Consider the following 16,198-nt stretch of genomic DNA (forward strand, 5'->3'; position numbering starts at 1 on the left):
AGAAGTGGGAATGACCTCATGGGGCAGGGGCCTCCTCTATTCCCAACCCTTTTATCCTGCGCCACCCCCACCCCATGTCCCTGTCTGGGAAGGAGGGGCAAACAAGCTGTGATAACATGCCTGCAAGAGTGGTCTGGCCTGCATACTTGGCTTTTTGCTCCTGTGAGATCAGGACACACATCTTGTCTGGTGGAGGACAGCATCCACTGCTTAAATCTAACCCATGCTGTGGGTGGGCATGTCTGAGAGTTTTGAAAGAGGGGATGGCATCTCTTGGGATAAGAGCTGATCCAAAGGCATCTCTTTTTCAACATTTTATGCATTAGTGGGGTTTTTTTGTTTGTTTGTTTTTAAAGTGATGTAAGGAGTTCCCATTGTGGCTCAGTGGTAACAAACTCGACTGGTATCCATGAGGACTCGGGTTCCCTCCCTGGCCTCACTCAGTGGGTTTAAAGGATCCATTGTTGCCGTGAACTGTGGTGTATGTAGGTCGCAGACTCGGCTCAGGTCTGGTGTTGCTGTGGCTATGGCATAGGTCAACAGCTACAGCTGATTCAACCCCTAGCCCAGGAACTTCCATATGCTGTGGGTGTGGCCCTAAAAAGCCAAAAAAAAAAAAAAAAAAAAAAAAAAGATGTAAACTGGATGTAAAAAAAGTTCAAACTATACAAGAGCTTATAAAGTAAAATGGGAGGCCCTTCCTCACCCACAGTTGAGCAGTGTTAGTCCTTGAAATGATCAAATGCAGTATTGACACACAGTGATCTTTTCTTAAAACTCATGAGCATACCCCTCCTTTTAAGAAATTCTAGGAGTTCCCACTAAAATGGCTCAACGGGTTAAAGATCTGGCGTTGCTGCAGATGGGGCTCAGATTTGATCCCTGGCCTGGGAATTTCCACAGGCTGTGGGTACAGCAGGAAAAAAAAAAAAAAATTCTACTGTCCCTCTTGAGACAGCATTGGATGTTAATCAAGTCATCAAATGAGAGTAAAATATGGCAGTGGTACATGCCAAGAAGAAAGCTATAAGATCCTAGAGAGGAGTGCTGGTAGTTTGCAGGGCAGGCACATATCCCTAAGGGTGACACTGAAATGAGGCCCACAGCTAGAGTGCACATTAATCAGAGCTTCATATGCTTCATGTATGGAGTTTCTCAATGCACCATGACCCTTGTGCCATGGGGCAGCAAATTCTGCATAAGCCTCATTTTTGAATAAGGAGTTGTTAAAGATATTTTATCATGGAGAATTCCAACCATACAAAAGTGGAATGGTAAAAGGAACCATCATCTACTCAACAGTTATAAACTCATGACCAATCTCTTTAGCTGTAAACCCTCTGTGCCCTTCTCCCTTTCCCCCATCTGAGTTATGGTGAAGCACATCCTGGTCATCAGTCAGATCAGTTAATCTCTTAATATTTCCACATATTCCTCTGAAGGATATGGACTTAAAAAGTGCAATTGTTAAACTAAAGAAAGGGACAGTTCTTCAATATCAATTAATGTCAGCAGCACCATGCTTTAAAACAAACTTTTAAAGTAAAACCAAAAAAAAAAGTCATACAGTTTGAATTCGCACAAACACACAAGTACAGTTTACAGTGTCTACAGCTCTGTCAAGTCATCTCCTAGAAGATATGAGATGTCTCTGAAAGTGGGTCCCACACATCCAGTGTGGGTGCTGGGGAACAGCCTGGCTGGGCTACTGCAGGGGTTCCTAAGTCCAAAACAAACAGGTTTAGAGGGGAAGTTCCCACTTTAACACTTGTGTCAAGGATCATGAGTGATGAAGTCCAAGCCTCAATTTTATCTTTTTTTTTTTTCTCAATTTTATCTTTTAAGTGGGGATTTTTAAAAGAGTTTCCTTGTAGATAAGAAGGAGCATTTACATGATAATACAAATATATATAGCATATATGTAATATAAACATGCTATATAAATATATTTGTTATGTAATGGTAGATAACCAAATGCAACATTTCAGCACACCTGGCACTGGGCTGAATTTTTAAAATTTCTTTTTTGGGTGCACCCCCCCCCAACACACACACATGCAGAAATCCCTGGGCTGGAGGTCCAACTGTGCCCCAGGAGCTACCTGAGATTCTGCAGTGACAACAGGATTCTTAACCTACAGAGCCACAAGAGAACTCTGACTGAATTCTTTTTTCTGCTTTTTAGGGCCGCACTTGTGGCATATGGAGGTTCCTCCAGCTAAGGGTCAAATTGGAGCTGTGGCCCATGCCACAGCTACAATCACAGCAACTCCACTTCCCACCCGCGTCTGCAACCTACACCACAGCTCACAGCAGCGCCAGATCGTTATCACACTGAGCAAGGCCAGGGATGGAACCTGCATCCTCATGGATCCAGGTTGGGTTTGTTTCAGCTGAGCCACAACAGGAATTCGGAATGAATTATTTACATTTATCTCATATGTCTGACCGTGTGCCCCGTATCTTGTTTGGCGCTTAGTTATAGTTTTCATTCCAACATGGCTCTACCGTGTTCGTTATGAAGGCCAGAGAAGTCAGAAATAGTCTAGGTTGGCATAATAGCCTCGAGGCAAAGCCGGGATTGGAGCAGCACCCTGAGCTGTTGAGCCGGCTCCCTCTGGCGGGCTTCCAGGACACAGGCCCACCTCCCGCCCGGCCCCGCTTGGGCCTCAGGTCTTTCCGTAGTGCACAGCTCCTCCCCTTCGAACTCTACAGGATTCCACCTCCCGGCCGTCTTCTCTCAGCCAATAACCGTAGTGTCGGCATAACGAGAGGCGGGAATAGGGCGGGGCGATCATGAGATTGACAGTGCCCTCAGCCACGGGCATAGGGACTCTCCGAGATCGACAACAAGGTCATCCAACAAGCGTGAAGCTAGGGTCCGGCGTGAGCCAATGCGGTCGGGAGGAGGGGCTAAGCTGTGTGTAGAAGGGGCTTGGGGGATTGTCGCCGCTATCGCGGCTTTGGACGCGTGGAACCCCCTGCTGTAGTCTTCAAGTGTAGTGTTAGCTGCTGCCATGAGCTACACAGGTGAGCCTGGCAGGGTAGGGGTCGGGCTCCGGGTGGGGTGGGACAGGGGTGTGCCAGGGCCGGGCCAGGCTTGTCCGCGACTCCCCCGGGGCTTGGACACTACTCTTTCTGCGGTCACAAAATGGCGCCGTGGGCCCGTCGCCTCAGTTTCGCGCCCCTCTCGTCTCGGCGTCTCAGGTTCTCTGTCCTGGCAGCTTTGGGTCTCGGCTCCTGGCCTCCCTAAGTCTTGTCTTCTGTCATCTGTATCTGTGGTCCTCGGCCTCGGTTCCTGGTCAGGCCTCTTGGGCCCTCGACGTCTCAGGTTGCCCCTTCTCAGACTTCAGGCCTTCAGGTCAGTCTGCGGACTCAGCTGCTATTACCGTTACCATTACCATACTCTTCTCCCTTGCGTAGTTTCCACTGCCGGATGCCGCAGCTGCCGTCTTTGCCCCGGGGAGATGAATAAATAAATATTTGAAGGGTTTGGGCTGAGTGGGGAACCTTGGGTCCTTAGGGGCCGAGCCGGAGCTTTGTGAGGAATGGCACGCTTCCGTGTTGACTCATTCAGTATCTGTCAAATTCATCTCTCAGGTGCCGAATACACTCTGGAATAGTGACAAGAATTCCTCAAGTATTTTATAGAGGAGAGCAGGCCATAATCGGCAAACATAGTATATATTCTGGGGTGTTCAGTACTCTGAGACGGTTGATGTGTTACATAGGGTGGTTGGAGAGCTCTGAAGAGGTGACATTTTAGCAGAGACCCGAATGAAATGAGTGAGTTAAGGTATCTGGCCCAGGGGGCCCTCAGCATAAAGACCCAGTGTTAGGAACTGCCTGGCTTGTTAAAAGATCAGTCAGGGAAATCAGTGGGATTTGAGCAAAGGGGAGGGTGGATGATGAAATTAGAGAGGGTGCCATAGGATATGTTTGGGTGATTGCAAATCATCCCTGGGTGAACTCAGAAGATGCTTGGGTTTGCCTTGGAAATAACTGATGAGGCTTCTCAGCCAGAAGCTTCCTTGGTAATGGGGTTATTACAGGCTTGAGCATGTGTGGTTGCCAGGTAACCTGCATTCGACTTGGAATGTTTAGGACTGGGAATGGAATCTGAGCCTCTGGGGCTTCTCTATAGGCTGCTTTATGTACTGTCAGCCCTCCCTTTTCCAGGTTAGGAGCTTGGCGAGAAACCAAATTTCTTTCTTTTTTTTTTTTTTTTGTCTTTTTGCCTTTTCTTGATCCGCTCCCCCGACATATGGAGGTTCCCAGGCTAGGGGTCTAATAGGAGGTGTAGCCTCTGGCCTACGCCAGAGCCACAGCAACTCGGGATCCGAGCGGCGTCTGCGACCCACACCCGAAGCTCACAGCAATGCCAGATCCAGATCCTTAACCCACTGAGCAAGGCCAGGGACCGAACCCGCAACCTCATGGTTCTCATGTCGGATTTGTTAACCACTGTGCCATGACGGGAACTCCGAGAAACCAAGTTTTTTAAGCAACCATTCCTTAGCCTAGTGGTTCTCAGCCAGGGGCAGTTTTGCCCTCTAGAGAACACTTGGCAATGTTTGGAGATCTTTTTGGTTGTCACTTCTGTGAGTGGGGGTGCTACTAGTGCCTCTAGTGAATAGAGGCCAAGAATGCTGCTGAACATCCTACAGTGCATAGGATAGCACCACCATAAAGAATTGTCTGGCTGCAAACATTAGTGGTGCCATGGTTGAGCATTCCTGCCCTAGCCTTTCTGTACCTTTCCTGGTTCAGGAGGAAAGTCAGTAGGGTTGTTACTGACATATCCAGAATTGAGATGTAATCTTTTTCACAAAATCTTACTGAGAACTGAGAGACAGTTCTGTAATTATTAGGTGCAGGACTGCTGAAGAAACCAGGAGATGAATGGTTGGGTGCTGTGAGGTACCTTAATAATGGGGCATTTATTTTCATAGACAAGGAAACTGAATTAGAGAGGTCACTAATAGCCAAGTCTGAATTTCAACTTCCCATCTTGTAGCTGTAATTCCAGTTTTGAGTGGGCACTGAGGTAGCCAAGCTAATGAGATAAAGATCAGTTTTTTCTTGATCTTGATCAACTGAAAACCACAGTAGCTTTATAATATGAGTCTTTCCTTTTAAGAGGCAGACCACTAAAGTCAGAGGCTTTTAAAGTCACATTTCAGACAACTGTTTGCCTTTAAGAAGAACTTCTGGAGGCTTAGAAGTGTAGAAGATGATTAAAATAATTTAATTTTTTTCTTTTGTCTTTTTGCCTTTTCTTGGGCTGCTCCTGCAGCATATGGAGGTTTGCAGGCTAGGGGTCAAATTGGAGCTGTAGCCACTGGCCTACACCAGAGCCAGGGGATCTGAGCTGCATCTGCAACCTACACCACAGCTCACGGCAATGCCAGATCCTTAACCCACTGAGCAAGGCCAGGGATCGAACCTGCAACCTCATGGTTCCTAGTCGGATTCGTTAACCACTGAGCCGCGACGGGAACTCCTAATTTAACTTTTTGATAACTTTAGCTTCTGAACCTAGTTTCTTTTTGTGTACTTGAGAAAGAAGTTTCCTTCTCCAGCACTGAGCAGGGAAGATTGGAGCAGTGGAAAAATAGGACAAAAATCCAGAATTGGGCCTTTAAACAAAGGTCCATCTACCAATCTTTTTGTTTGTTTTTTGTCTTTTGTCTTTTGAGGGCCGCACCCTTGGCATATGGAGGTTCCCAGGCTAGGGGGTCTAATCCGAGTTGTTGCTGCCGGCCTACACCAGAGCCACAGCAACGCCAGATCCGAGCCGTGTCTGCGACTTATACCACAGCTCATGGCAACGCTGGACCATTAACCCACTGAGCGAAGCCAGGGATTGAACCCACAACCCCATGGTTTGTAGTCGGATTCATTTCTGCTGCGCCACGACAGGAACTCCCTACCAATCTTTTTATAGAACATTCATCATCTCATTTTACATAGTTTCTGTGTGTTAGGAATGAACAAGTGGTTTAGTTGGATGGTTCTGGCTTGGGATTTCTCATGAGTTTACATTTTGGATGTTAGTTGGGGCTATAGTTATCTGAAGGCTTGACTGGGGCTGTAGGTGACTCAAACGTATGTGACTGACAGGTTGATGCTGTTGGTTCCTCATCATGTGGAGCTCTCCACAGACCTTTTAGAGGGTCTTCACTACGTGGTGGCTAGTTTCCTCTAAAGTGAAGTTTCCTAAGAGAGAGCACAGTGGAAACCTCAGAAGTCACACTCGGTCATTTCTGCAATATCTTATTGGTTAGGTTGGCTGTCTATATTAGATTGGGAAGGGACAACATGATGTCAGGAGGCAAGAATCATTGGAGGCTGGTTATTACCAGATAGCAGAGGTTGGAGTCAAGCTAACCTAATTCCAATTGTCCTCTAATTTCAAAAAATATCCTTCTTGGAGTTCCCATCAAAAAAATTCCCTTCTTGGAGTTCCCATCGTGGCTCAGCAATAACGAACCTGACTAGTATCCATGAGGATGTAGGTTCGATCCCTGGCCTTGCTCAGTGGGTCGGGGATCTAGTGTTGTCGTGAGCTGTGATGTAGGTCACAGATGCAGCTGAGATCCCATGTTGCTGTGGCTGTGATGTAGACTGGCAGCTGCAGCTCAGATTCAACCCTAGTCTAGGAACTTCCATAGGACGCATGTTCGGCACTTAAGGTTTCTCAGTTTTGTGTGTGTGTGTGTGTGTGTGTGTGTGTGTGTGTGTATTTTAGAGGAAAAAAATACGTCAGAGAGGCTGACCAAGAGGGAGGGGCTGTGATGTAAATCCATGGTCTGAGCTTTCACTATATAGGACCAAAAACTTGCTTATTTTATTTTTATTTTTTCACTCAGAGTTTATCAAGCTGGTAAATTGAACCAAGAGAAGATGATTTCTGAGCCAGATAAGAATTTCTTCATAATTGGAGCATAACTGATTAAAGAAGGTCCTGCCCTGGAGACAGTATTGTGGAGCAGAATATGGGGAGGGCAGAACTAGAGTGGAGGTTACCACTAAGCTCTGAAAGTTTGATGGATTGTCTTTCCTTTTACCCAGGGAAGAATCACGGCCTATTTTCCCTGAATACACATAGGTCTTTTGCACTGTGGCTTTTGTATTGTGTTCCTGTATGTATTCCTATCAGCATATGGTGGGTTCCAGTTGCAGCTACAGTACACAGAAACCACATTACTTAAAAGTCTGAGGCCATTTTGCCAGTGGTGCTATTGCTAAATAAACAGACCATCCATCCATGAGGATGTGGGTTAGACCCTAGGCCTCGCTCAGTGGGTTAAGGATCCAGCATAGCCATGAGCTGTGGTGTAGGCCACAGGGGAAGCTCAGATCCTTAGTTGCTGTGGCTGTGGTGTAGGCCTGCAGCTGTAGCTCCGATTTGACGACCCTGGCCGGAAATTTCCATATGCTGTGGGTGTGGCCCTAAGAACCAAAAAATAAAAAAACGCCAAACCAGAAAAAAAAAAAAAAAAACAAGTAACGAGATATAGTTACCTGTGCTGTTCAGCAGGATCTCATCGCTTATCCACTCCAAATGCAATAGTTTGCATCTGCTAACCCCAAACTCCCCATCCATCCCACTCCCTCCCTCTCCCCCTCGGCAACCACAAGTCTGTTCTCTATGTTCATGAGTTTGTTTCTTTTCTGTTGATAGGTTCATTTGTGCCATATATTAGATTTCAGATATAAGTGATGTCACATGGTATTTGTCTTTTTCTTTCTTACCTCACTTAGTATGAGTCTCTAGTTACATCCATGTTGCTGCAAATGGCATTATTTTGTTCTTTTTTATGGCTGAGTCTTATTCCTTGTGTGTGTGTGTACATACACACCACATCTTCTTAATCCATACATCTGTCGATGGACATTTAAGTTGTTTCCAAGTCTTGGCTATTGTGAATAGTGCTCCAGTGGACATATGGGTGCATGTATCTTTTTCAGTGAAAGATTTGTCAGTATATATGCCCAGGAGTGGGATTGCTGGGTGATATAGTAGTTTTATATTTAGTTTTCTGAGGTACCTCCATATTGTTTTCCATAGCAGTTGTACCAATTTACATTCCCAGTGAAGGAGTGTTCCCTTTTCTCGATACTCTCTCCAGCATTTGTTATTTGTTATTGACTTGTTAACGATGGCCTTTCTGACTGGTGTGAAGTGGTACCTCATTGTAGTTTTGATTTGCATTTCTCTGGTAATTAGTGATGTTAAGCATTTTTTCATGTGCCTGTTGGCCATCTGTACTTGGTATTAATTTAACTTGAGAAATAGTATGAGTTGAGAAGATAGGAAACATATACACATAATCTATAATACTTACTCCATATAAACATACCAATCCCAAGTAACTACATTTAAGAGGTAATTATAGTGCACATGTTTTTTAAATGGGAAAACTAAAAAATACAAAGCCATTTCAGCTTCAGATTTGGACTAGTGGAAAGGGTATTATTTGCCTTAACATTGTTCAAAACTAGCCCCTGTCGTTTTTTGAGTTGGAGTTCACCTTTCAGTGATTTGATGTATTTTCCTCATTTAACTGAATAGTTTGGGTACCCATTCATCAAAACAGGGTACCAGTTTAAAGGTTTAAAACTGTTTATCCAATTCTTCTGACATAGCAAATTAAACATAGCCTGCCTTCCCATTGGTTAATATGTTCTGGAGGTGTAATTAAAGTCTTTAGAAGCTAAGAGGTTTTGATGGCTTTCCAGTGAGGGGAGGATCTGCCAGCCAGTCTCCGTTGAAAGGTACTCTTAAATCATTTTCATGTGGCTTGTTTGGGGAAATTAACCACACTGTTCATATGTTTAGGCTTTGTCCAGGGATCTGAAACCACTTTGCAGTCAACGTACTCAGACACAAGTGCTCAGCCTACCTGTGATTATGGTAAGTGTGGGCCCCTGGGAATTAGAGGGTGAGTGCTTTGCCTTCTTCCAGCAGTAGAGCAATCCAGTGTTTTCTTAGTTGCCTTTAGCTTTGCTGTCACTCTGTCTTTTCCAAATGCAAACTTGTGTAAAATGGGATGGTGGGCCGTTAGAATAACTAGTACTTCCCTTTGGGGCAATTATGGCAAAGATGTCTGTGTTATTGAGCAAGCTGGAGTTCTTGGAGCTGTAAATTATTGGTTCTTTTGACCCTTTGACATTTTTTTAGAAGAATCTGTGGTCTGTGACAAAGGTCTGGCTTCAGAAAAATCCCCTTGAGGATCTGAGAAGGAGAGTGGCCAATCAGGCTCCAAAGGATTGGTCTGAGGAGAAACCAAGTTATAAACTTAGCCCCAGTGTAGCGCATGGGGCTCATATGTAGGAGAGGCTGCCTTACCTGAATCCAACAGGAGTTTAGAGACATGGTCAGACCATCTCAAGCCAGCAGGCTCCTCACACACAGGGTTGAGGGAACGTTTCCCATTGATTTCTTAACTGTGGACAGACACATTAAATCTGTAATTCAGAAGTAGCCCCCAACAGGATCCATAGATGTTCTGTCAGAGTCCTTCAACAGCCCAGAACTACCAATAAAGTTAGTCCTTCTGTGATCTGTTGAGGAGGAGCCCTCTTTGGAATTAATAAGGATATTGCCTTGGTTGCTGAAATAGGTAATTGGTTTTACTGCCAAAGTCTAGGGAAAGACTGAGCCTACATAGTCGCAATCCCTCAGGAGTCACTGACTAAGTAGACATCGGTAAGCTCCCTAAAGTATAGCAGGTAGTGCCAAGGGGAGAGGGAGACTTAAAAATGTTTTCAAGTTGAGTAAGGAGGTATCAAAATAGTTCATAAATGAGGAGAAATTTGACTTGCATGTCTTCTCTGACCTGCTCTCCCTGCCTCTGCCCTTTTAATCATAGTCCCAAATTGCACATCTTTTTTGTTTTTTTGGGGTTTTTTTTTTTTTTTTTTTTTTTTTTTTTTTTTTTTTTAGAGTCGTTCCCACGGCATATGGAGGATCCCAGGCTAAGGGTTGAGTTGAAGCTGTAGCTGACGGCCTGCAGCACAGCCACAGCAACACAGGATCTGAGCCGCGTCTGCAACTTACACCATAGCTCATAGCAATGCCGGATCCTTAACCCACTGTGCCACGACGAGAAGTCCGCACATCTTCTTTGAATTATACATGTTCTAGGAACAGGCATTTTATCAGATATGCCATTTGCAAATATTTTGTCCCAGACTGGGTCTTATCTATTTATTCTCTTGATAGTGTGTTTTGAAGAACACAAGTTCTTCATTTTGATGAGGTCCAATTTGTCAGTCTTTAATAGATCGTGATTTTAGTGTATAGCTAAAGTCACAAAGATTTTCTTTTAAGTTTGTTTGTTTTGTTTTTAATTTTGTGGCTGCATCCATGGCATATGGAAGTTGCTGGGCCAGGGATTGAATCCAAGCCACAGTGACCTGTGCTGCAGCTGTAGCAATGCCAGATCCTTTAAGCCACTGTGCTGGGCCAGGGATCAAACCCATACCTGCACAGCAGCCCAAGCTGCTGCAGTCATAGTCTTTTTTGTTTTTTTTTCTTTTTTGGCTGCACCCGTGGCATATCTGGCCAGGGATTGAATCCAACCTGGAGTTGCAACCTGCACCACAGCTGCTGCAGTGTGGTTCTAGAGGAAATTTTGACACACAGATCAATGGAACCCCTCAGGTTGGGGATTGAACTGGTCCCCACAGAAACAAGCTGGATCATTAACCCACTGTGGCACAGCAGGAACTCCAGCAGTTGGATTCTCAACCCACTGCGACAGAGTTGAAACTCCCAGAGTTTTCTTTCAGGTGCTTCGTGGTCTTAGTTTTTAAGTTTATTTTGTGATACATTTTGTGTTAATATTTCTACCAAGTGTTTAATATAGGTTTTACCTTTGTTGAAAATAAATTGAACATATACATGTAGGTCTGTATCTGGACTCTAATTCTATTCCACTGATCTATGTGTCCAAATTTCCTCTAGAACCAGTCTTAATTACTATAGTAAGTCCTTAAATTTGTGAATGTGAGACCTCCAGATTTGTTCATTTTCTAAAATTGACTTGAATATTTTAGTTTCTTTCTTTTTTCTTTTTTTCTTTTTCTTTTTGTCTTTTTAGGGCCACACTTGTGACATATGGAGGTTCCCAGGCTAGGGGTTAAATTGGAGCTATAGCTGCCAGCCTATGCCACAGCTACAGCAACACGAGATCCAAGCCATGTCTGCGACCTATACCAAAGCTCAGGGCAGCGCTAGATCCTTAACCCACTGGTTGAGGTCCGGGATCAAACCTGTGTCCTCATGGATACTAGTCAGATTCATTTCCCCTGAGCTACGATGGGAACTCCAGATATTTTAGTTTATTTGCTTTTGCATATATATATTTTTTTAATTTCCTTTTTTTAAAGAAAATTTGTTTCTTTTTTTTTTTCTTTCTTTTACAGCTATATATGGAAGTTCCCAGCCCAGGGATCAAAGCTGAATCCTCATGGATCCTAGTTGGGTTCATTTCCACTGAGCCACAAGGGTAACTCCAGTCCTACCTTTTTTTTTTTTTTTTCTGGTCTTTTTAGGGCCTCACCTGTGGCATATGGAAGTTCCCAGGCTAGGGGTTGAATTGGAACTACAGATGCTGGCCTACATCACAGCCACAGCAGCTCGGGATCCGAGCAGCATTTGCAGCCTATACCACAGCTCACAGCAACACTGGATCCCCGACCCACTGAGCAAGGCCAGGGATTGAACCCTTATCCTCATGGATACTAGTCGAATTCTTTTCTGCTGCACCACAACAGGAACTCCCCCACCATTTTAATATTTAACTTTTGTCAGCATTTTTCTTTTAGATAGCTGAATAGCTTATAGGTGACTAGAATTGTGTACACTAATTTGTTTTGTTTCCTGTTAGAAGCATTTCCTTGGGCAACATAAGACTCAGTAGATTCTTTTTTTTTTTTTTTTTTTTGGTCCTACCCACATTATGTGGAAGTTCCTGGGCCAGGGATCAAACCCACACCACAGCAGTGACAATGCCAGACCCTTAACACACTGTGCCACGGTGGTAACTCCTGTTTGTTTCTTTTTAAAAATAAATTATATCCTTAAAATTCTTTTAATCAACTATGGTCTCATCCCTTCTGTGGATGGAAGTGAGTTCCAATGTTATTTTGTAAGGATCAAGTCTCAGGAAGTCCCCAAAGGACATACTGTGGGATTTCCCCTGAAGGGGTTGAGGAGCCCATCAGGGAATTTGGCTTGCTCCTGGCATAGCAAGTGGCACATAGGGAGTGCTTGCCTACCCCTGTCTTAGAAACCACTGGTCTGTGTTTATGTTCAGAGTTAATGCTCACTCTTGATTCCTTTCCTTGCATTTCTTCTCTCCATTCTGGCAAGTCCTCAACAGCTAAAGACTGGGGTGGGGCATGGATACCCTATAGCCTCACAAGCATAGTCCTGATGGGTTTGCCTCTGCTTCCCAATCCTGTCTCTTTTTGAATAGCTAGTGTCCACTGTCCTGAGTGTGACAGCCACATGGCCAGGCTCTTGTTCATTGATGGGACTGAGTGTGTATTATTCCTTGTGTGGCTCTGCTAGCCTCTCTTCTTGCCTGTAAGAATGCTTTGTTTGGAGTTCCCACTGTGGTGCAGTGGGTTAAGAACTCAGCTGCATCAGCTCAGGTTGCTGAGGAGGTACATGTTCAATCCCTGGCCTGGCACAGTGGGTTCAAGGATCTGGCATTGCTGCAGCTACAGCATAGGTCACAGCTGTAGTTCAGATTCAGTCTCTGGCCTGGGAACTTCCACAGGCCAAGGGTACAGCCATTAAAAAAAAAAAAAAAAAGCGGTTCCTGTTGTGGCTCAGCAGAAAAGAATCTGACTAGTATCCATGAGGATGCAGGTTCCATCCCTGGCCTTGCTCAGTGTGTTAAGGATTTAGTGTTGCCGTGAGCTGTGGTGTAGGTCAGAGATGCAGCTTGGATCTGGTGTTTCTGTGGCTGTGTTGTAGGCCAGCAGCTATTGCTCCGATTCAACCCCTAGCCTGGGAACTTCCATATGCTGCAGGTGAGGCCTTAAAAAGACAAAAACAAAACAAAATAAAAAGGACCCCCCCAAAAAAGAAAGAAAAGCTTCGTATACCACTCCCTTCTTATGTGATTTCCAGCCCTTGCTGCTCTCTTATTTCCTGCCTCCTTTAATAGCAGTGCTCTGGGTCTGAGGAGTGCCCAGGACTGCCACACTTTGTTCTGTTTGCTCTGAGGATGGTAATTGTCGAATAAAGGAATAAGAAGCCCCTGCTTTTGGTTTCCACAGCTGAAGAAGATTTTTGCTTTGTGAGCTCTAGCATGCCTGTGGTTCATTAGAATAGTGACCAAAGTTCCTCGCTGTTTTCCAATGCCTCTCCATTCATTTGTGTACCTGATTGAGGAGGAACTTGAGTGTAGAACCTTGACTGACCCACTGTCCCCATCCCCATTTGCTCTGGTTCATATTCTCAGTGTATGAACTCTTGCTTTCCTGTGGCTGGATTCTATTTTTCATCTCACTGCCATCTCACTGAGGTTTGGTCCCTGCCCTAGGATTAGCATGGCCTATCTGTCTGCAGGGCAGGAACAGTGTGGAGTAGATGACTCTGGGGGTCCCATCAGACACTGGGAAGGTGGTGACCTGTTCTTATGGACTCCTTCTGGAAGAATCATGTCTGCTTGACTCAGAGTTCCCACTTGTTTTTTTGCAGTTTGTTAGTTTTCAGTGGCTTTATGTTTCTGAAGGAATGAATTTTCCTTATGTGTCTGATAAAATTCAAAACATATTTAGTTTATAATCCTGATTGTTCTCTTAACAGCTTTTTTCAAGCTGAGAGTGGTATCTTGTCTTTCCCTCTACTTATGTGTTCCAAGCACACTCACACAGTTCACGGGCTTGGTGGTGTTTCTCCATGTTTTGGGGATTTTTTGTTTCTGTTTTTGGATTCCCCCCCCTCCCCCAGCTGTGCTTGTGGCATGTGGAAGTTCCCTGGTCAGGAATTGAACCTGCACCACAGGAATGACTCAAGCCACTGCAGTGACAATACAGGATCCTTAACCTATATGCCACAAAGGAACTCCTGGTTCTTCCTATTAAGTTAAACATTTGTGGGACTAGGGCAGTCAGTTTCTCTGCTCCAGATAACTTTGTTGGGTGATTTGATTGACAGAGTTTGAGTGGGTATGAGCTCTGTGCTGAGCTTCTTGTACAGCATAGAGTGTATGAGGCATTGGAAACTGCTCTCCTCTTCCTCAGATTGGTACTTAGCTGGGAGCAGGAATAATCTTCCAATTTAGGCTCTTCAAAGAAAGAGTATAGGCGCCAAATTCCTTAGCTGAGAATGCTGGGAATGGGGGGTTCATAAATAGCAGAGTGTCAGAGCCATGCAAAGTCAGGCACCAGGGCAACAAGTGGCCTGGCTCATTTATGTAGCGCAAGCTCAAGGCTTCTTAGTTAGGCGAGGCTTAGTCTCTAACCAGTCAGGTGCTGGGAATCATTGTCTTTGTGTCTGAATTGAATTCTTGTTGCATTTATAAGCAATTATAGATGTAATTTCTCTTTTACTTTTTATAGGATATGGAACTTGGAACTCTGGGACAAACAGAGGCAAGTATCATTCCCATAATCACTCTCCTTTTCCTTGGGATTAAACTGATTGAGTGTTTCTGCCACTGCCCAGCCTAGTTAAAGTTGCAGGGTGGGGGTTGTCTTTGGGGGTCCTGGGTGCACTGGGGCCAGCAATTCCTTCACAGGAGGCCTTTTCAGAATGGCGATGGCCCACCCAGCTTGTCTCTGACCAAAAATGTCCTGTCTCTTGTGTTTGTTTCTCTGTCTCCTCGCCCCCTCCATCTTGTCTGTCTCTCTTTCTGTCCCCCTCATTGCAGGCTACGAGAACTATGGTTATGGCTATGGCTATGGCCAGGATAACACCACCAACTATGGGTATGGTATGGCCACTTCAAACTCTTGGGAAATGCCTAGCTCTGACACAAATGCAAACCCTAGTGCCATGGGTAGTGCCAGTGCCGATTCCGTTTTGTCCAGAATTAACCAGCGCTTAGATATGGTTCCGCACTTGGAGACAGATGTGATACAAGGAGGCGTGTACAGCTCAGGTGGAGAAAGGTGAGTGGGCATCTACCTGCCTAGGGGTTGAGGCTCTGCCGGGTCACCTCCTGTCTCTTGTTCCCTGGTGTCTTCCTCTTCTGAACTATCTCTTGTGTCTACTTTTTTCTTTGCTCTGCTGCTGGGGTTTCCCAGAGACTGCTTGGGGTCCAAGGCACTTCCCTTCTCTGGCCTGTGTCCTCTTCTCCCTCCATTCTCCTGCATTGCCCAGTGGTGAGCCTCTCCTCCAGCTTATAGAGGGAGAAACAAGCCCAGACTGGGCTGGTTTCACTGAATCCTCCCATTTCACTCTTCTCAGGAACATTGTTAAATGGCTCCTCCCTCTGGAGACAACCATTTGAAGCTCTCGAGATACTTTGCATCCTGCCTTCTGTCAGGGCAGGACAGATTGGGTTGAGTGTAAAGGTTGGAGTGAACCTTTGGGGCTGACCATAGTGAGCTGGACCATCCCATATAAGGGTACCCTTTGGTGACTTATAAATGTGTACTTGTTGAACATCAGAAGTGTTCCTGTGAGGAACTGTTGATGTCCTCACTATGCAGATGGGGAAAGTAAAGTGTGGGCAGGTCACACCTCTTGCCCAAAGGTACCCAGGAGTAAATAGTGGAGATGGGCCTCCCACTCAGATCTGCCCTGCCCCACAGCATCATGCTGTAGGCATTTGTCATTGTCCAAACTGCTGCTGGCCCAGGCGTTCTTGTGCCCTAGTGAGAGGTTTCAGTGAAGAGGGCATCTCTTGGCACAGCCATGAGGGGAGCAACCTCATGGCTCCAACTGACAGGGAAGAGCAGAGAGTAAGGAGGGACCTGGCCAGGCACTGGTGGGGCCAAGTGAGGCCCCAGGACCACTAGGGGGCAAAGAGTGCCAAGGGGACTTTTGCGTGCATGGGCTCTGTAGCAAGCAAAAAGTGTTGAGGAGTGGGACGTGCCTACCCAGCCTACCCCTTGCCCTTAGGGTCTTCAAGCTGGTGTGTGGCCTCATGCAGGCTTGGGGACACTGGCCGAGAGCCCTTTCTGGCTTCTAGAACTCTGTTCCTCAGAGACCTTTTAATTTGCA

The 16,198-nt window shown here is 45.4% G+C and overlaps 1 protein-coding gene across 5 annotated transcripts in view; it reads left to right on the forward strand.

Annotated features, from left to right (window-relative positions):
• The window catches only part of AKAP8L (A-kinase anchoring protein 8 like), a 56,897-nt gene continuing 43,574 nt past the window's right edge, over positions 2,876 to 16,198 (forward strand). For 4 of the 5 annotated variants that reach the window (XM_003123432.4, XM_021083628.1, XM_021083627.1 and 1 more), the window contains exons 1-4: positions 2,876 to 3,030; positions 8,846 to 8,920; positions 14,590 to 14,622; positions 14,901 to 15,141. In XM_003123432.4, coding sequence (XP_003123480.1) covers positions 3,018 to 3,030; positions 8,846 to 8,920; positions 14,590 to 14,622; positions 14,901 to 15,141 — 362 coding nt within the window. In that variant the 5' untranslated portion in view covers positions 2,876 to 3,017. The remainder of the gene's footprint in view (positions 3,031 to 8,845; positions 8,921 to 14,589; positions 14,623 to 14,900; positions 15,142 to 16,198) is intronic. The other variant, XM_005652898.3, reaches the window with a different exon arrangement.

Source organism: Sus scrofa, chromosome 2 (genome assembly GCF_000003025.6).
Source record: "Sus scrofa isolate TJ Tabasco breed Duroc chromosome 2, Sscrofa11.1, whole genome shotgun sequence".
NCBI classification, from domain to species: Eukaryota; Metazoa; Chordata; class Mammalia; order Artiodactyla; family Suidae; genus Sus; species Sus scrofa.